The 14,227-nt window shown below is 36.8% G+C and overlaps 1 protein-coding gene across 8 annotated transcripts in view; it reads right to left on the bottom strand.

Annotated features, from left to right (window-relative positions):
• Positions 1-201: 201 nt before the first annotated feature.
• PTPRD (protein tyrosine phosphatase receptor type D) overlaps positions 202-14,227 on the bottom strand; it is a 1,004,024-nt gene continuing 989,998 nt past the window's right edge. For all 8 annotated transcript variants that reach the window (XM_024734238.1, XM_024734244.1, XM_024734243.1 and 5 more), the window contains 7 exons: positions 13,343-13,628; positions 12,757-12,935; positions 12,014-12,140; positions 10,736-10,861; positions 7,659-7,813; positions 4,423-4,558; positions 202-2,511 (listed from right to left, as the gene is read on the bottom strand). In XM_024734238.1, the coding sequence (XP_024590006.1) occupies positions 2,443-2,511; positions 4,423-4,558; positions 7,659-7,813; positions 10,736-10,861; positions 12,014-12,140; positions 12,757-12,935; positions 13,343-13,628 (1,078 nt within the window). In that variant the 3' untranslated portion in view covers positions 202-2,442. The remainder of the gene's footprint in view (positions 2,512-4,422; positions 4,559-7,658; positions 7,814-10,735; positions 10,862-12,013; positions 12,141-12,756; positions 12,936-13,342; positions 13,629-14,227) is intronic.

A 14,227-nucleotide genomic window follows, 5' to 3' on the forward strand; every position in this document is an offset into this window, starting at 1 on the left:
TCATAGCACTGAGTAATCTGGCACTTGGATAAATCTCCAAAAGATACAAACTAAAAGAAAACAACAACAGACCCACATAGTGCACATTCTTCTCTTGTTCTGATGTAGGTTAGAGAGTCTCATTCTGAGGTAGCCTTCTAGATACTTATTATTATTATTTTTTTTAGTATTATAGTTTTTTTTTTCTTTTTCTTTCTTTTCTTTTTTTTTTTTTTTTTTTTTTTTACAAAAGTGCTCAAATATGATGCTTGCAAGTGTTTGGTCTCTTGGATTTCATTCTGCTAGTGATGGGAAAATGTAGAAAACAAAACTCCTTCCATGCAGAACATCAATGAAGCTAACATTAAACCAAAATATTTTACCAAAACTCTTTAATAAGAGTTCCTTGGATATTCTGAGTGTTCTTTAAAATCATGTAAGATATGGCAAACTCATGCCATTGTCCATGGCTTCCTATAGAAATTATGTTGAAAAATTTGGGGGGGATATATATATATATATACATATATATATATGTATTTTAATTTCTCCTTTTAGAAAAATCCTAATGAAATAGTAAATATGTTCAAAGTTGACAATCATGTTTGTCAATAAATTAAGTTTGGTGCAGTTACTGAATGTTCCAGAGCAGATTTGGAAGGGATTACAAATAAAACAAGTAGCTTTTCCTGATGTTGACAATTATGAAAGGAAGAAGGGCCCTGATTATCCAAGTGCTTTGGGCTGGTACAATCACTAACATCCCCGACTTGGTTGAAAACTAGGAATGCATATTATTCAAAGAGTTTTTGTACATGTGGTAAACAGATAATGCTTTAATTGGAAGAGAAACACATACGAACAAATAATGAAAATATGAACCAAAAGCTGAAAAGAAATGCTATTAAAATAGGCATCAATTATAAGGCACTCTAAATGCAAAACTAAAACCAAAAGAAAACAAAGTACAGCACTTCCCAGGAATGCTGTATGCCACAAAAAATGTTTCTGACTGAACAGAGTAACATGAGTTTGGCTTTGCCCCTGTTACATATCATAAATGCAAATTTCATAGCACATACTATAGACAATATACAATTGAATACACTGTTTTTTAAACATCTTGATAGCTGATATATTACAACATTCTCTCCTCCTAAAGGGATATGCACTGACCTTTCCCACATGCACACCTCTTACATATTTAATAATGTTATTGCACTAGAGTGTTAGAAATATTGAACTTTGTTGGAAGCCTGGCTAACAAAATAGTATTTGTGAATATGGTTAGGGGGTGGGGGGACATTGGGTAGGAAATTAAGGGGGTGAGGTTTGACAATCACTGATGTGCATTCCTCATTTCCCTTAAGAATTAAAATTGTGTGATATTGAGAAATATCAGTATGTCATAAAATTAATAACAAATTGAAAAAGGTGTTACAATAGCTTCTCTACCTTAAAAAATTTAAAAACTAAATCATGGAAGAACTGAATGATAGCTATATCTATCTTTTTGTGTGGACACACTATATATACATAGACACCCCTATAAAATATGGATATATATGTATATATGTTAGCAGCAACTTTATACTTTGCGCCTCCCTGTTGATTCCAAAGAACAAAACAAAGTTCTCTTTGATTATTTGAAGAAAATGGGTACTTTCTCAGCAACGAAAACCAGACAGAAGTGTAAAAGTAATACCAGACGAGACCGATACTGTAGATTAAGAGTATTGCACAAAAATGTGCAAATTTTCCAATTATTTGATATTTCTACAGCAAGGTATCACAGATAACAGTTCTACAGCTTAAAAAAACCTACAATTTGGAAATAAAAAATGAAGAGTTATGTAACTTTTTTAAAATTCACTTTATCGAATGATACATTTCGTTAAAAAAAAAAGTTTACACAGTTAAAAATGAAGCACAGGTCAGCAGTATCTTTACAATACTAAAAAACTAAATCAAAGACTTTCTTTTTAAACATTCCCCACCCCCTTTCCCCCTAAAATGTTATCATGAGTAGTATGCTGGGAAGGGGCGATGTCAAAGCAGAGTCCATTCTGTCATGAGAAGCCAGCAAAGATCTTGCCCTGAACTGCTGCACTCAGGCCATTTCTCTTTGCACCCATCAAGCAATCCTGAACAAGATGGCGGTTCTTTGCTGTGATTTCTTCTTCCCTTTATTTTGAATCCTTGAGGTATCTGTAAATAAAATCCTTCAGATGCCTCACCAGTCAGGACTCTCTTTATTATTTCTCAGGTTAGATTATTAAACTGTGAATTCTTGGTCCACCCGGAAGAGTTTGTTTTTTTAAATCTGTTTTGTGTGTGATAGTCCCACTAAGTGGTTGTTAGCTAGAAGTTAAGAAGGACTTCTCAAATGCCCTGTATGGCTCAGAAGAGACTCCATGGATATTGAAGGGCTTGCAGTAAAAATCCAAAGTGGGTCAGGGGTTTCTACGTTGCATAGTGATCAAAGCTGCCCAGGTACTCTAGTGCGGCTCGATAGCAGAACTGATACTGATCCTGCCGGAGACAAAGCATGGGGAGAAAGAAAAGGGGCCATGAGTACATTTTAACAAAAAAGTGGAAATCGATGTTGGAAGACAAAGTTACACCTAGATGGGGGCAAAATCACTGCTTTCGCCAGTCAATTCAATCCAATGACCAATTGTTTTGTTTTGTTTTGTTTTGAGCAAAGAACCATTAGCCACATGGGGTACTTATTAACTTCACCACTCAATTCAACTAAAATAGTCTCCTAATTCCAAAGTAGTAACAGCTCCTGTGAACATTATCTTCCAGACATATGTGAACTGTTCTCCAAGGATAGTACCAGACAATTACCACCAGCTAAACATGGGAACTCCTTATATGTCACAGCCGTCTTTTAAAATTATCTAATTATTTGAGGTAAGTAATTTTCAGTTCACATATTTAAGAGAGGCCTATGCAGACACATATTGTCCTGAGGAAAATGTGGTTTCATTTATCTTCTGGGCTGTTGCCAAAAACATTTGAATTAAAAAAAAAAAATCTTATCAGACAGTAGACCTTGTTGCCTGCCATCAGAATTATTCTCCATTGTTTCTGATGTGTTTATATAAGTGAGGGAAGCGGCCAAAAGGTATCGTTGTGATGAACATCAGGCACACAAAGCCGAATACACAGGGCGCTGAACTTTTAGGCTTTTCATCCCTTGAAAATGGCATCACAAGACTGGCTGCCCATGTCAAAAAATACCTGTGCCATTTGGCCTAATTCATTGTGATGGCTAGTTAGTTGTCTGTTCTAGAAAGAACCACACTAAACTAAAACAGCATGAAACATGTCCTTTTTCAGACAGGGAAGAACACTGTCAAATGGGAATAAGTGGGGGCATTATAAGATAGAAAAATTATAATTTACAGATGAAGAAGGGGTGAGAAGAAGTAGGATTTTCCCCATAAAAGAAACTTATTTTCAGTAGCCAATGGGGCTGAAAGTAGATAGTCTCTATTTTGCTTAAATGTGCATTTTTCTACAATAAAAATGGTAATGCAAAATAAATGGAGTTTGCTTTCCTATCTTGTCACAGTAAGTTGCTTGGCTAAGTGTTAAGGCTCTTTAAACGTCCAATTTCCCTCGTCACCCCCAACACCCATTAAGTTTGTCAGGCTGACATAATGTTTTGAGTATCGCAAGCCAAATGCTTGCACTATTTTGAAATCAAAGTCTGGAAGATACTGTGGGTTATGAATTTAGGAATACATATAAATTGTATAATTTGGTGGCCTTTTGAGAAACAGAAACACTGTCTATCACTTATATTATCCTTAAAATGAAGTCAGTAGGTCAGACTGGCTAAGTCATGAATTCCTATTATTCTGAAAAATATCAGAATTTTCATATCAATTCTTGGAGTAGAAAATGGAAGGCTAATTTCTCTAGCGCATATCCAGGATGCAAATATTTAAAAATACCATTATTAAGAAATGAAATATAGAGCAGTTGATAATACCTAGGCATATAAAAGGAGAATGGAGGCATAAAATGGGCCAAGGGTCTATTATCTACCAGGTATATTATCTACCATTGGGCTTTTTACATATATTAAATTTGTGCAATGTATATCACATTAATGTATATATATATATAATGAATTATATGAAATTGCCATTTTTATAGGCCCCAAATAGTGACAATTTAACATGGTTCAATCTAATACATCTTAGATAACTTCCAAACCAGCTCTAAGACATTGACACTGTCACTCCCATTTACAAAGGGGGAAAATGAGGTTCAAAAATATTAAACAACTGGATGCTTTTCCTACAGTATTTTCCTGCATTTTGCCTCTGGTGTTGAGAGTCTCTGGACTCTAGGAGATCTTGGCAAACAAAATGTATTATTTGGTTCTTGAGATGTGACAAACAAACTCCTGGAGATTTTTCTCACCTCTGTCTGCACCATGGCTGGTCGTTGCGTTCTTAACATTTTGACAGTCTGGAAGATATCTACTACTCCTTCATATCTCATTCTTTCCAAAACGATGCTTAGTGTTATGAAGACTCCAGTTCTTCCAACGCCCGCACTGTCATAATAACAAAGACAACATTACTGGATGAGACACTCACGGCCTCGGCCACATGTGCTTGGAGGTGGACGTATGTCCACCAGCTTCCATATTACATTGGGTTCTACTACAGCAATGTTCAGGAAAATGTGGTGTTGGGTTCATGAAATGATTACTCTTAAGACAGTGTGCCATGATAACAGGTGAGAATGAATGTGCAGTAATTAGGATTAAGTCTTATAAAATATAATAACCTTTCAACTGGGATTATATGTCATTTTGGAAAGGCCCAGGAAACATAAAATAAATGGATAAAAGGAATGGTAAATAAAATACAGATTTATACTCTTCACGTAGATCCTGAAATTTTAAACTCTGCCTGCTTAATATTTTTAAAGTATGAAATAATTCATTTTTTTTGAATTTTAGAATTTTATTTATGTTTTATACAGCCGGTTCTTATTAGTTATCTATTTTATACATATTAGTGTATACATGTCAATCCCAATCGCCCAATTCATCATGCCACCACCACCCCATCCCCCACCACTTTCCCCCCTTGGTGTCCATACGTTTGTTCTCTACATTTGAAATAATTCAGATAAGGTAAGACAAACTGGGTGCCTTCAAATTTTCTTGTAGTCACTTAAGAATCTGTGCAACATGTCCCATCACCTAGACGTAAAAATAAATATAGGTATATTTATATACCTATAAGTATATAAACTATTCAAAGGTATATAGACTATTCAAATTCAGACATCAGTTTTGATATGAGAAGGGAGATTCTATCAATATAACAGGATTTTTGACATGGGATCCTCATTTAGTCTTTGGAAGGGTCTATGAATATCTTATATGTATGGATTGTGTAAATATATATATATATTTTGTTTCTGAAACTTACAACTTTAACAGATTATCAAAGGGGTCTCTAAACTGGAAAAAATTCAAAAAAGAAGAAGAAGAAAAAAAACACAGTGGTTAAGAGCCACTGAGCTATACACTTATCTACTATTTTTAGATGTTCAGTAGCTAAAACACCAGGATTCTTTCCACCACGTTAGCAAGGTTTTGAGTTTCTGTTTTCTTTAATGTTTTAAGATGATTCCAGAATTGTAACAGCAGCAAGAGAAGAAAAATAATTCATAGCTTTTGTGCTCTTAAGAAGTAGGAAAGCATCTGGAGGTTTAGGTAATGAGGAAAAGAGTGAATAATCTGAAAAATCCCTACATTTTTGGATCCTAATTAAACAGCATGTGTAATGCTTGGGTACAGGCTGTAGAAAATGGATGGATTCATTCACTTCGGGATGTAGTTGATATATAAATAGTGTGTCCCTTTATAAACTGGGTTTTCTAAAGAGTCCTAACAGAAATGTAAGTGAAGCTTTAAAATCCATAGGCAGGTTTTACGAAGTGACTAAGGATAACCAGGCGCAGTCAAGGCTCTCTGTTAAGCTGGAGTAGATGACCTTGAAGGTCCCTTTCAACCTTGAAAGTTTCTCTTAATCCTGAGAGACTGTGATTTATGATCTTTTTGTTGAATGGTCCAGGTACTTCAGAGTCTATCTTACCTTGCTTTGATTGCTCAAATGTAACAAAAATATAGGGTTTCTGGCTTTCTACTAGGTGCTTTCAAGAAAATAACAGACACTGGCCTTATAACTTCCAAATTTATTGACTTTATCGTGTTTTTAATAAGCTATAAATGAGTGGTATTTTTAAAATATCCCCAGATAAGAGAAGATATCTGGAAGTCTTTAAGATATATGAATAACATGTCATAGTATACAAAAGAATCTTTGTATATACAAATAATTTTGTGACAAAGCAATGAAAAGAGATACATGCATACACACACTTATTTATACTTATGGGAATGCCTGAAGTTAAAGAAAAATGTGTTGAACATATTCTTTTCTTTATAGCTTATACTGGAAAATTTGGATTAGGATTTGGGCAAATTATGTGGAAAATTAAGGGGGATATCCAGGTAATTCAAGTCCCGTATATACCACCCACTTTGTCTGAATATCGAGTCCCTGCATCATTTCCTACATGCTCTTTGGTGGTCTAGAGCAAAGAACTTTGGATAAGCTCAACACACAGCAAATGTGTATAAATAAGGTCTGCTTCTCATATAATAGCACACTGTGTGTCCCAGAAGGGGTCTTGGAGATCAGCTGAGAAAACTGAGGTCTAGAGAAACTTCCCTACTGTCACAGAGCTACGTGATGATAGTAGTGGGACTAGAGCTCAGATGTTTTGAAGCCCATGTCTAATATTTCTCCTGTTTTGAGACCTGTCTCCCATATCACTAAGAACTGTAGTTTGGGATTCTGGGGGGGAAGCAAAGTACATTTTTTAATAAACTCTTTCAAGATTTTGACCATACAGAGATTACAAACTGAAACTAAAAAATATTAGGTGAATCCTTTTGCTAGAAGGTTTTTGCATAGTAACTTCCAAAAGCACTAAATTTATGGTAATTGTCCTTTCTGAACTGTTTACTTGCTATTTCTATTAGCTTCAGTGACTTGAATTATAAAATGCCGTGGAAACTATTGAAAATAATTAACTTGAAGGTGCTTCATTTTCTGATATAGCAACAATTTTCAAGCAAATTGCAACTTTAACTGAGGTACCATTCTAATCACTTATTGACTGAAAAGAATTAGTATTGTTATTAAGGCTTAATAACTATAGTTTTCTCAAGAAGGCAAACGTAGGAGAAAGATACAGAAAGATAATTATCAGGGTAATGCTATGAAAGCAAAACAAGTGAGGTATGATAAACTGAACAAATTATCACTCGGTGGTGTACAAACAATTCCTGTTACGGTAAAACAGGCAAAGAACACACAGTTTGGTTCTTTGTTACAAGAGGCAAAATTTGAAGATAAAAATCTTCCTCTGATTATTTTCACTTTGTGGAAAGAAAGAGAAATGAGTCCTTTTGCTTTAGGGTTTACAATACACTTCTGAGAAAAATAAAAATAAAACTTCAGTTATGCAGATTTACGATAAATTGGTACCAACAATGAACAGACAACAGTACATACTTTCAAAGTTACTGCATTCAGCACAAATGGAAACTCATCATTCCTGATTCTCACCTGCAATGGACTGAAATGGGTCCATCTTGGCCAAACTGCTCTTTTGTTTTATGGACTTGGCCAATGAAGTCAATAAATCCTTCTCCAGACTTTGGCACTCCTTGCTCTGGCCAGTCAGTGAACTGGAACTGCCTCACGGTTCGGGACTGCCCGTCCTTTAGAGAGAAAGCCACGTATCCAACCGCAAAGGAGGACGCCAGGAGGATTCAGCCAGTGCACAGACCACAACAGCAGGCATGATTTTTTCCAAAAAAGGAAAGAAAAAGGGAAGAAAAAGTTAGAAACATGTTTAACTAGAAAATTAGTCAGTTAGTATCTTACCTGCTATTAACACTGTCTACATTCACATATATTTAAATTGCAAATTTATTTACTCTCACAATGCCCATTAAAAACCTGAGCTTTCATAAAAAGCCACCTATTTCCCATGTTAGTAAATGCTCTGAGCCCAAAGTTTGCCTTCAAAACCAAAGTGGAACATATACACTCCATTTCAAAATTTTCAGAATCCAGTAATTTCTTAATACTGAAAGGAACATCCAGGCATGTCATCCAGACCAGAGATTTTGCTATTGTCATGATACCTTCACATCTGCTGTGTCTGCTTATTTGCAGCATTGTCAAATGACAGCTAGTGACACTGAAAGGATCTGATGCAAATTGGGTAGCTGGATTTAACCTGGATGCCCCACGCGTCTCAGAGGTATACTATTTCTAGCCAAGGCAGTATACACAGCGTGTACCAGGCGACTGTGCTGTTGAGCAGGAAGTGAAGTGTCCCTCAAGGAGATAGGAGAGATTATTAGTAGATAAATGTTGTTTTCTGAAAAAGGACTCTTCCTGGCTGACCACAGGAACTGAGGTGTCTGTGCGGGGCTTTAACACAGACAAACCAAAAGCTAGATACAGGAGCAGTCTATCTTTCCTAAAGTGATTAGGCAAGATTTCTTTGATTCATGAAGTATAAATGGTTTCAAAAGAAGACACTAAGGGACTTCTGATTCCTTCTGGAATGGCACAGTGTTTCTGGAAGCACAACAAAAGCAGAAGGGACCCTCTGTTTACAGAAGCAGGAATAACGATTATGACCATCAACTTTCTTCCCTCAATCAACAGAGAGAGAGAGAATCCGAATTCCAAGTTTACAGGGGCTGATTCTATTTGAGGAGTCCCTGCTCCTAGTTAAGGCTTCAGTTTGGTCCTCCTTTCCACTTTTGTAACAACTCTCTCCACATTAAAGTCATTTTGGATATAGATGTGCAAGTTCCCAAGATTTTGGTTAAGTAGACAGAGACCCAATCCTTCTCATTCAGTTATATGGAGAAGAGGGGATGGCCCAACTTGAGATGGACACATATCAACCAGCCTGGTGGTTTCCATACGAACAGGGCATATTCCTGACTGGAATCATTTGGGAATCGAAATAAATTGGGAGATCACATCCAGTTTGTGAGAATACTGAAGAATATGAAAGTAACTGCTTGGCCCCATAACAGACTTATGGATGGTTACCATGGAAGCATGATTTACTTCCTTTTGATTCTAGAAAAGGTTTGAAAAGCACAGGAAGGGAAGCCAGAGGCTAGGTAATACAGATTTGTCTTCCTCTGATTGTCCTGGGGATTTCATTTCTGACCATAGTTGTTTTTAATAGCATGTGTACAGACCTTTATGATTTGGAGGAGAGACCACCTGACTCCATTTAAAGGTTACCTGTTTAACAATACTGTATTCTCAAGTGCCAACTTGCTTTCTAAACTGGGAAGTTGAGATTAGAAACATACTAGGAGCACAAACAGCAAATGCTATGGCAGCTAAGAAAATTATACAATCACAGAGAGGCTTCAAAACAAAACATATGAACAAGTTCCTGCTTCAGTGTTTCTTGTCTCTGCCATTTGCAGAGGCTGGCTCCTACACTGTCGTCAGAAATGGTCGGTGAGTTTGCTTGGAATGCACTCAGAGTTTTCACTCACATATCTAGCTTCAGACTCTGCAAGGGCATGCTTTTTCCTTTTTTTTTTAAAAGCGATGGGTCACCAAGGCATGCTTGCTTGGGCAACTCAAAACGAGACCTAGGGACTTAACTGCTGTCTTGAGTATAGTCACCTTCAGAGTAGTTAAGACTTCAGACTTTCTGGGATTAACAGGTCTGTCACCTGGGCCAAGCAGCCTGCTAACCAATTTCCCTTTCACTTTAGGTCAACAGCCAGGGCCAGGCTTTGGGGATTAGTAGACAATCTCTAAACATGAGTCTTGGTTGAGAAAGCTGCTTTCCAACAAAAACAATGGATCAAGTAAATAGCTCTACCCTACAGTTTTATTCAACCCACCCACTGTGACAGTTCCAAAAACAAAGCAGGGCTTTGGACTGACCCCACTCTCTCCTAAGATGTGTTTGTAATCATGGTTTGAAAGTGGCCAAAGGCAAGGATATTAAAGTTTATGCATAGAACATCTTACATCAGGGCTGAACCTTGCACTCAGCAGTCTAGATAAGAAATGCAGAATGAAAATTAGCCAACAAGGGTCGTGGGTGCACAGCTCTCGTGGACAGACACATTAGCACACCGAGGAATAAACCATGCCAGGAATCAAATTAGAATGTGTAAAGCTTGTCAGATTCTTCTAAAGAATGCCATTTGCTCAGCAATTTTAAAATCATACCAAATTAACCTCCAAGCCAACGTGACCTAAAGGGCTGAGCAAAACAACAACATATTTACAGCCTCAAGTAATGAAGAAGTCAAAAAAGCTCCAAAGAGAATAAGCTGAGGAGGTGAATGTAAGCACAGCCAAGCAATCAATAAATGCTTCCCGGCACACACACTCACCAAGCACGTCCCCAAAGTTGGGCTGCCAGATGCTACGTTTGAATGTGAGCCAAGCCTGGGCTTGTGAGAAACCTTACAGGACAGGAGAAGTTACTCTTACGTTTGAAAAAAAAAAAAATCCTCCAGGATGAGTGATTTCTCTTCACTTTGGGAGTATGGTCGCTTGGAAAATATTTCTCCCAGGGATGCATTTTAGATGACTTTTCAGTTAATGGTTAAGAGCATAAGACTGTGCCAACTTACCCTGGCATCTGTGACCTTGAATTCTCTTAGTATATATTGTGGCATGTTGTACTCAGCCATGGGATCTACAACAAAGTACTGGTATCTTGCAGATCGTTCTGCTGGCCAGTACTGGTGACATTTCTCCTAAAAAAAAAAAGATTAATGTCAAGCTACGTAAAGTGTAAATAAAGTTTTGTTTATCATGTATCTATATATTTAATGTCTTTCTTTCACTAATACAGTTTTAGAATTTAAGGTGATTCCAATCGCATATGACTCATTGTCTCTTTGAAACCATAGGTTCCCCGAGGATAGGGAAATCATGTGGTTCAATATTTGTGCATGTTATCAAGCATAGTACTTGGCATACAGTAGGTGCTTAATACACATCAGTTGACTGAATTCTTCAATAGGGTAAGCATCTTCATACTTACAAGTTAGACAATTAATTACATCAGTCCTCGGACATAAGGCTGGTCACGTTAATCATGCATTGATCAACACTGTGTTTTGGAATGAAGAGAACCATCAAGTGTGAACACAGAAAGAAACCTCTGAATTGACCTAGTCCAATCTCCATCAGCTGAGGAAACTGGAGCCCACGCAGTTTTAATGACTTCAATAACCAAATCAGAAAAGTCAAGTTACTTTCCTAGTTGGTATTTTTTCACTCTCTCTGTGGGCTCTAAAAAGTTGGGTTTTGGATACATCTCTACCACTGAGTTTATACAAAGACGAGAAAGAAAACATCTCGAGCACATACGGCAGAATGCTTGTATCTATTGAATCTAAGTGGTAGGTCTTAGGTGTCTCTAATGCTATTTTATATATTTTTCAGAAGAATCATTTTTTAAAAGTAAACCTGAGGTTCCCAGATTATATCCTTAGAAAAACTACGTAACTTTCCAACAGTTTAATGGGAGTGGAAGATGAGCAGGTAAAAATTTGCTTCAGAGATGAAAAAAGTCAAGTTTCTTCATACAGAGTAATGATGGCACCCAAGCTCTAGCTTGTCCAGAGCGAAAGGAAGTAAGAACACATTGAGAGTCAAAACAAGTCAGACGTATTTGTCTCTATGATTGTGTTTCACTGGAACCAAGTACCAGTTCTTTCTTCAAAACACACAAATGAAAGAACTTGATATGGCTTTGTAAGTTAAAATTCAACACAGTAATGAATGGCCCAGAACACGTCCAGAGTACTCTGTGTTTCAAAGAAATGACGCTGGCACTCGGGTTTTTAAAATGAAATCCTCATTTCTCTTGTGGTCTGAGTGTCTTATAAGGAGACACTCACTCTGCCCATCTCACGCAGCTTGGTGAGCATCACAACGATGGTGGAATTGTGCTCCCACAGCATCCGCCAGAAGTCCTCGGTGGTCTCTGCCAAGGGCCCCTGGGTAGCGATGTAAGCTTTCTGTTGTCTGAATCACAGAGAATGAAAAGAGCATGTTAAAGTCATCAGAAAACATGCAAAGGCTTCGCATTTGATATGTAAACATCAGACCAGGTAATAAAAAATGAAAACATTATTAATGCTACTGCAGTAAATTCCCATTAGGATTGTGTAATCAAATAAGAACATTTAATACATTTGGGAGATTTTGCAAAAGAAATTGCTTTGTTAATATTATGATGTATGTCTTTATCACTGTTACTTAAACTTCAGAGCAATGCTAACAGCTCAATTTCACGTGTCACACAAATCGCGTAAGAAACAGTTGTGCAACTTCATTTTGTAGAAGTGACTCTTACACAATCTATTCAATTTATATAATATGGTACAAACAGTTTCTTTATTAACTCCTTCCACATCCAAATGACTTCTGAAAGAAGAGTGCACATGGACAGATTAAAAACTCTGTGACCGCTTCTTCTTACTCCTCTCTAAAATAATAAAAAAGCGAATACCAAGGGACTGGATGCTGACCTCTGCAGAAAGAAAACACTTTGAATTGAGATGAAATTCATGCTGGCTGTGAAACTAGGGCACATGTAGATATCAAGGCTTTGGACTGTCAGGGGAGCAAGAGTGTATACCTGTATCCATCAATAAAACTGGCATTGATGTAATCAGATCCTTCTACTCCTCGGATAGGCTGCAGGCATACCCTTGTGGATTCATATGGCATAATGTTAACAAGGCGATTTTTGAATTTATTACATGGAAGATTGGCACTGATGAATCTTGAGGTGTGAGCTTTAGAACTGGCTAGACGCTGTTGTAGGAAAAAAGAAAAAATCAAAGATAATTTTAGCCTGTAGCGTGACTTCAGTGTACCCAAGATTCCCTCATTAGATACAAAGATTTTGTTTGCTTTTAAGCAAAGGACTCTTCCAACTGTACTGCTTTTCACTTCTACCTAATGAGTCCATATAGACTATGGAAGTTTTAAATATTATGTTCTGAGAGTATGATCTCTCAGTTTAAATTAGGGTACAAAAGAGCTCTAGGTATTATTAGGAAGCAAAGGATAGAAAAGGGAAGGAGGAAGAAAGTGTTTTACAGTCAGACACCTGAGGGAGAAGGTCAGGTGAATCTTGTAACTTCACAAATTTGAAAGGTTCAGAAGGACAATTCCAGAATGACTGTTCCTGAATTACCACATCACATCTAATATCATACCTTAAATTCGAGCTCCATCCCTGTGACATTCTCTCCTGTTTCTCTTTGTGTCAGCTTCTGAATGTAGGCATACAAGTTTCTAGCCGGCACTTCGGTATCCCCGCAAGTCACTGCCTCCGACAGTGCATCGTGGATAAAGATGTACTGGTCTTCTGTCTGAACCATGTAATTCCTCTGGGCCCTCATTAAAGTTACATGGCCGTAAATGTCTACAGTTTTTTCATGCTTTATTCTTTCTAACATGGCGTCTATCACAATGAAGCAGCCGGTCCGGCCAACTCCCGCGCTACAAGGAAAACAGAGAAAATAAAGGACCAAATGAATCTCCTGGGGAACCAACACATCATAACATTATTCTCATTACCTTTAATTAACGACGTTTTAAATCCATTAATTCTACTCAAATAGCTACTGTGATGATTTGGGGGCATTCTAAACCAAAGGGTAGGGAACAAATTAACAGGTAAAAGGTGATTGGTTTCAAAATGTAAAATTATTAAATCTATAACTACTGTGCTCCTTGATCACGTAACACAAAGCAGACGTTAGTTTGAAATTATTATGCAAAAAACGCATTTAGGCTTTTTACATTAAAAGATATTTTAAAAACTGGTCGAGATCGAACTAGGCTTTATCTTTTTACAAACTATTTCAGTCTATTTTAGTTCAATTTATTAAAAAAAAGGAAAAAAAAGAAAACTAGTAAATCATTCAACTTGAAACATTTCACACTCTAAAACTCAGCGAGGAAGTTTTAAAACCAATCTAGTGGGAAGTGTATAATTAAAATATTAAAATGTTGCTGCATACTCAAAATAGCGCAGTGTATTTGCAATGGAAAGACATTCTTTTTTTTTTTTTTTTTTTTTTTTTTTTTTTTTTTTT

This window comes from Neophocaena asiaeorientalis, unplaced genomic scaffold (genome assembly GCF_003031525.2).
Source record: "Neophocaena asiaeorientalis asiaeorientalis breed wild unplaced genomic scaffold, Neophocaena_asiaeorientalis_V1.1 scaffold256, whole genome shotgun sequence".
In the NCBI taxonomy this organism is placed as follows: Eukaryota; Metazoa; Chordata; class Mammalia; order Artiodactyla; family Phocoenidae; genus Neophocaena; species Neophocaena asiaeorientalis.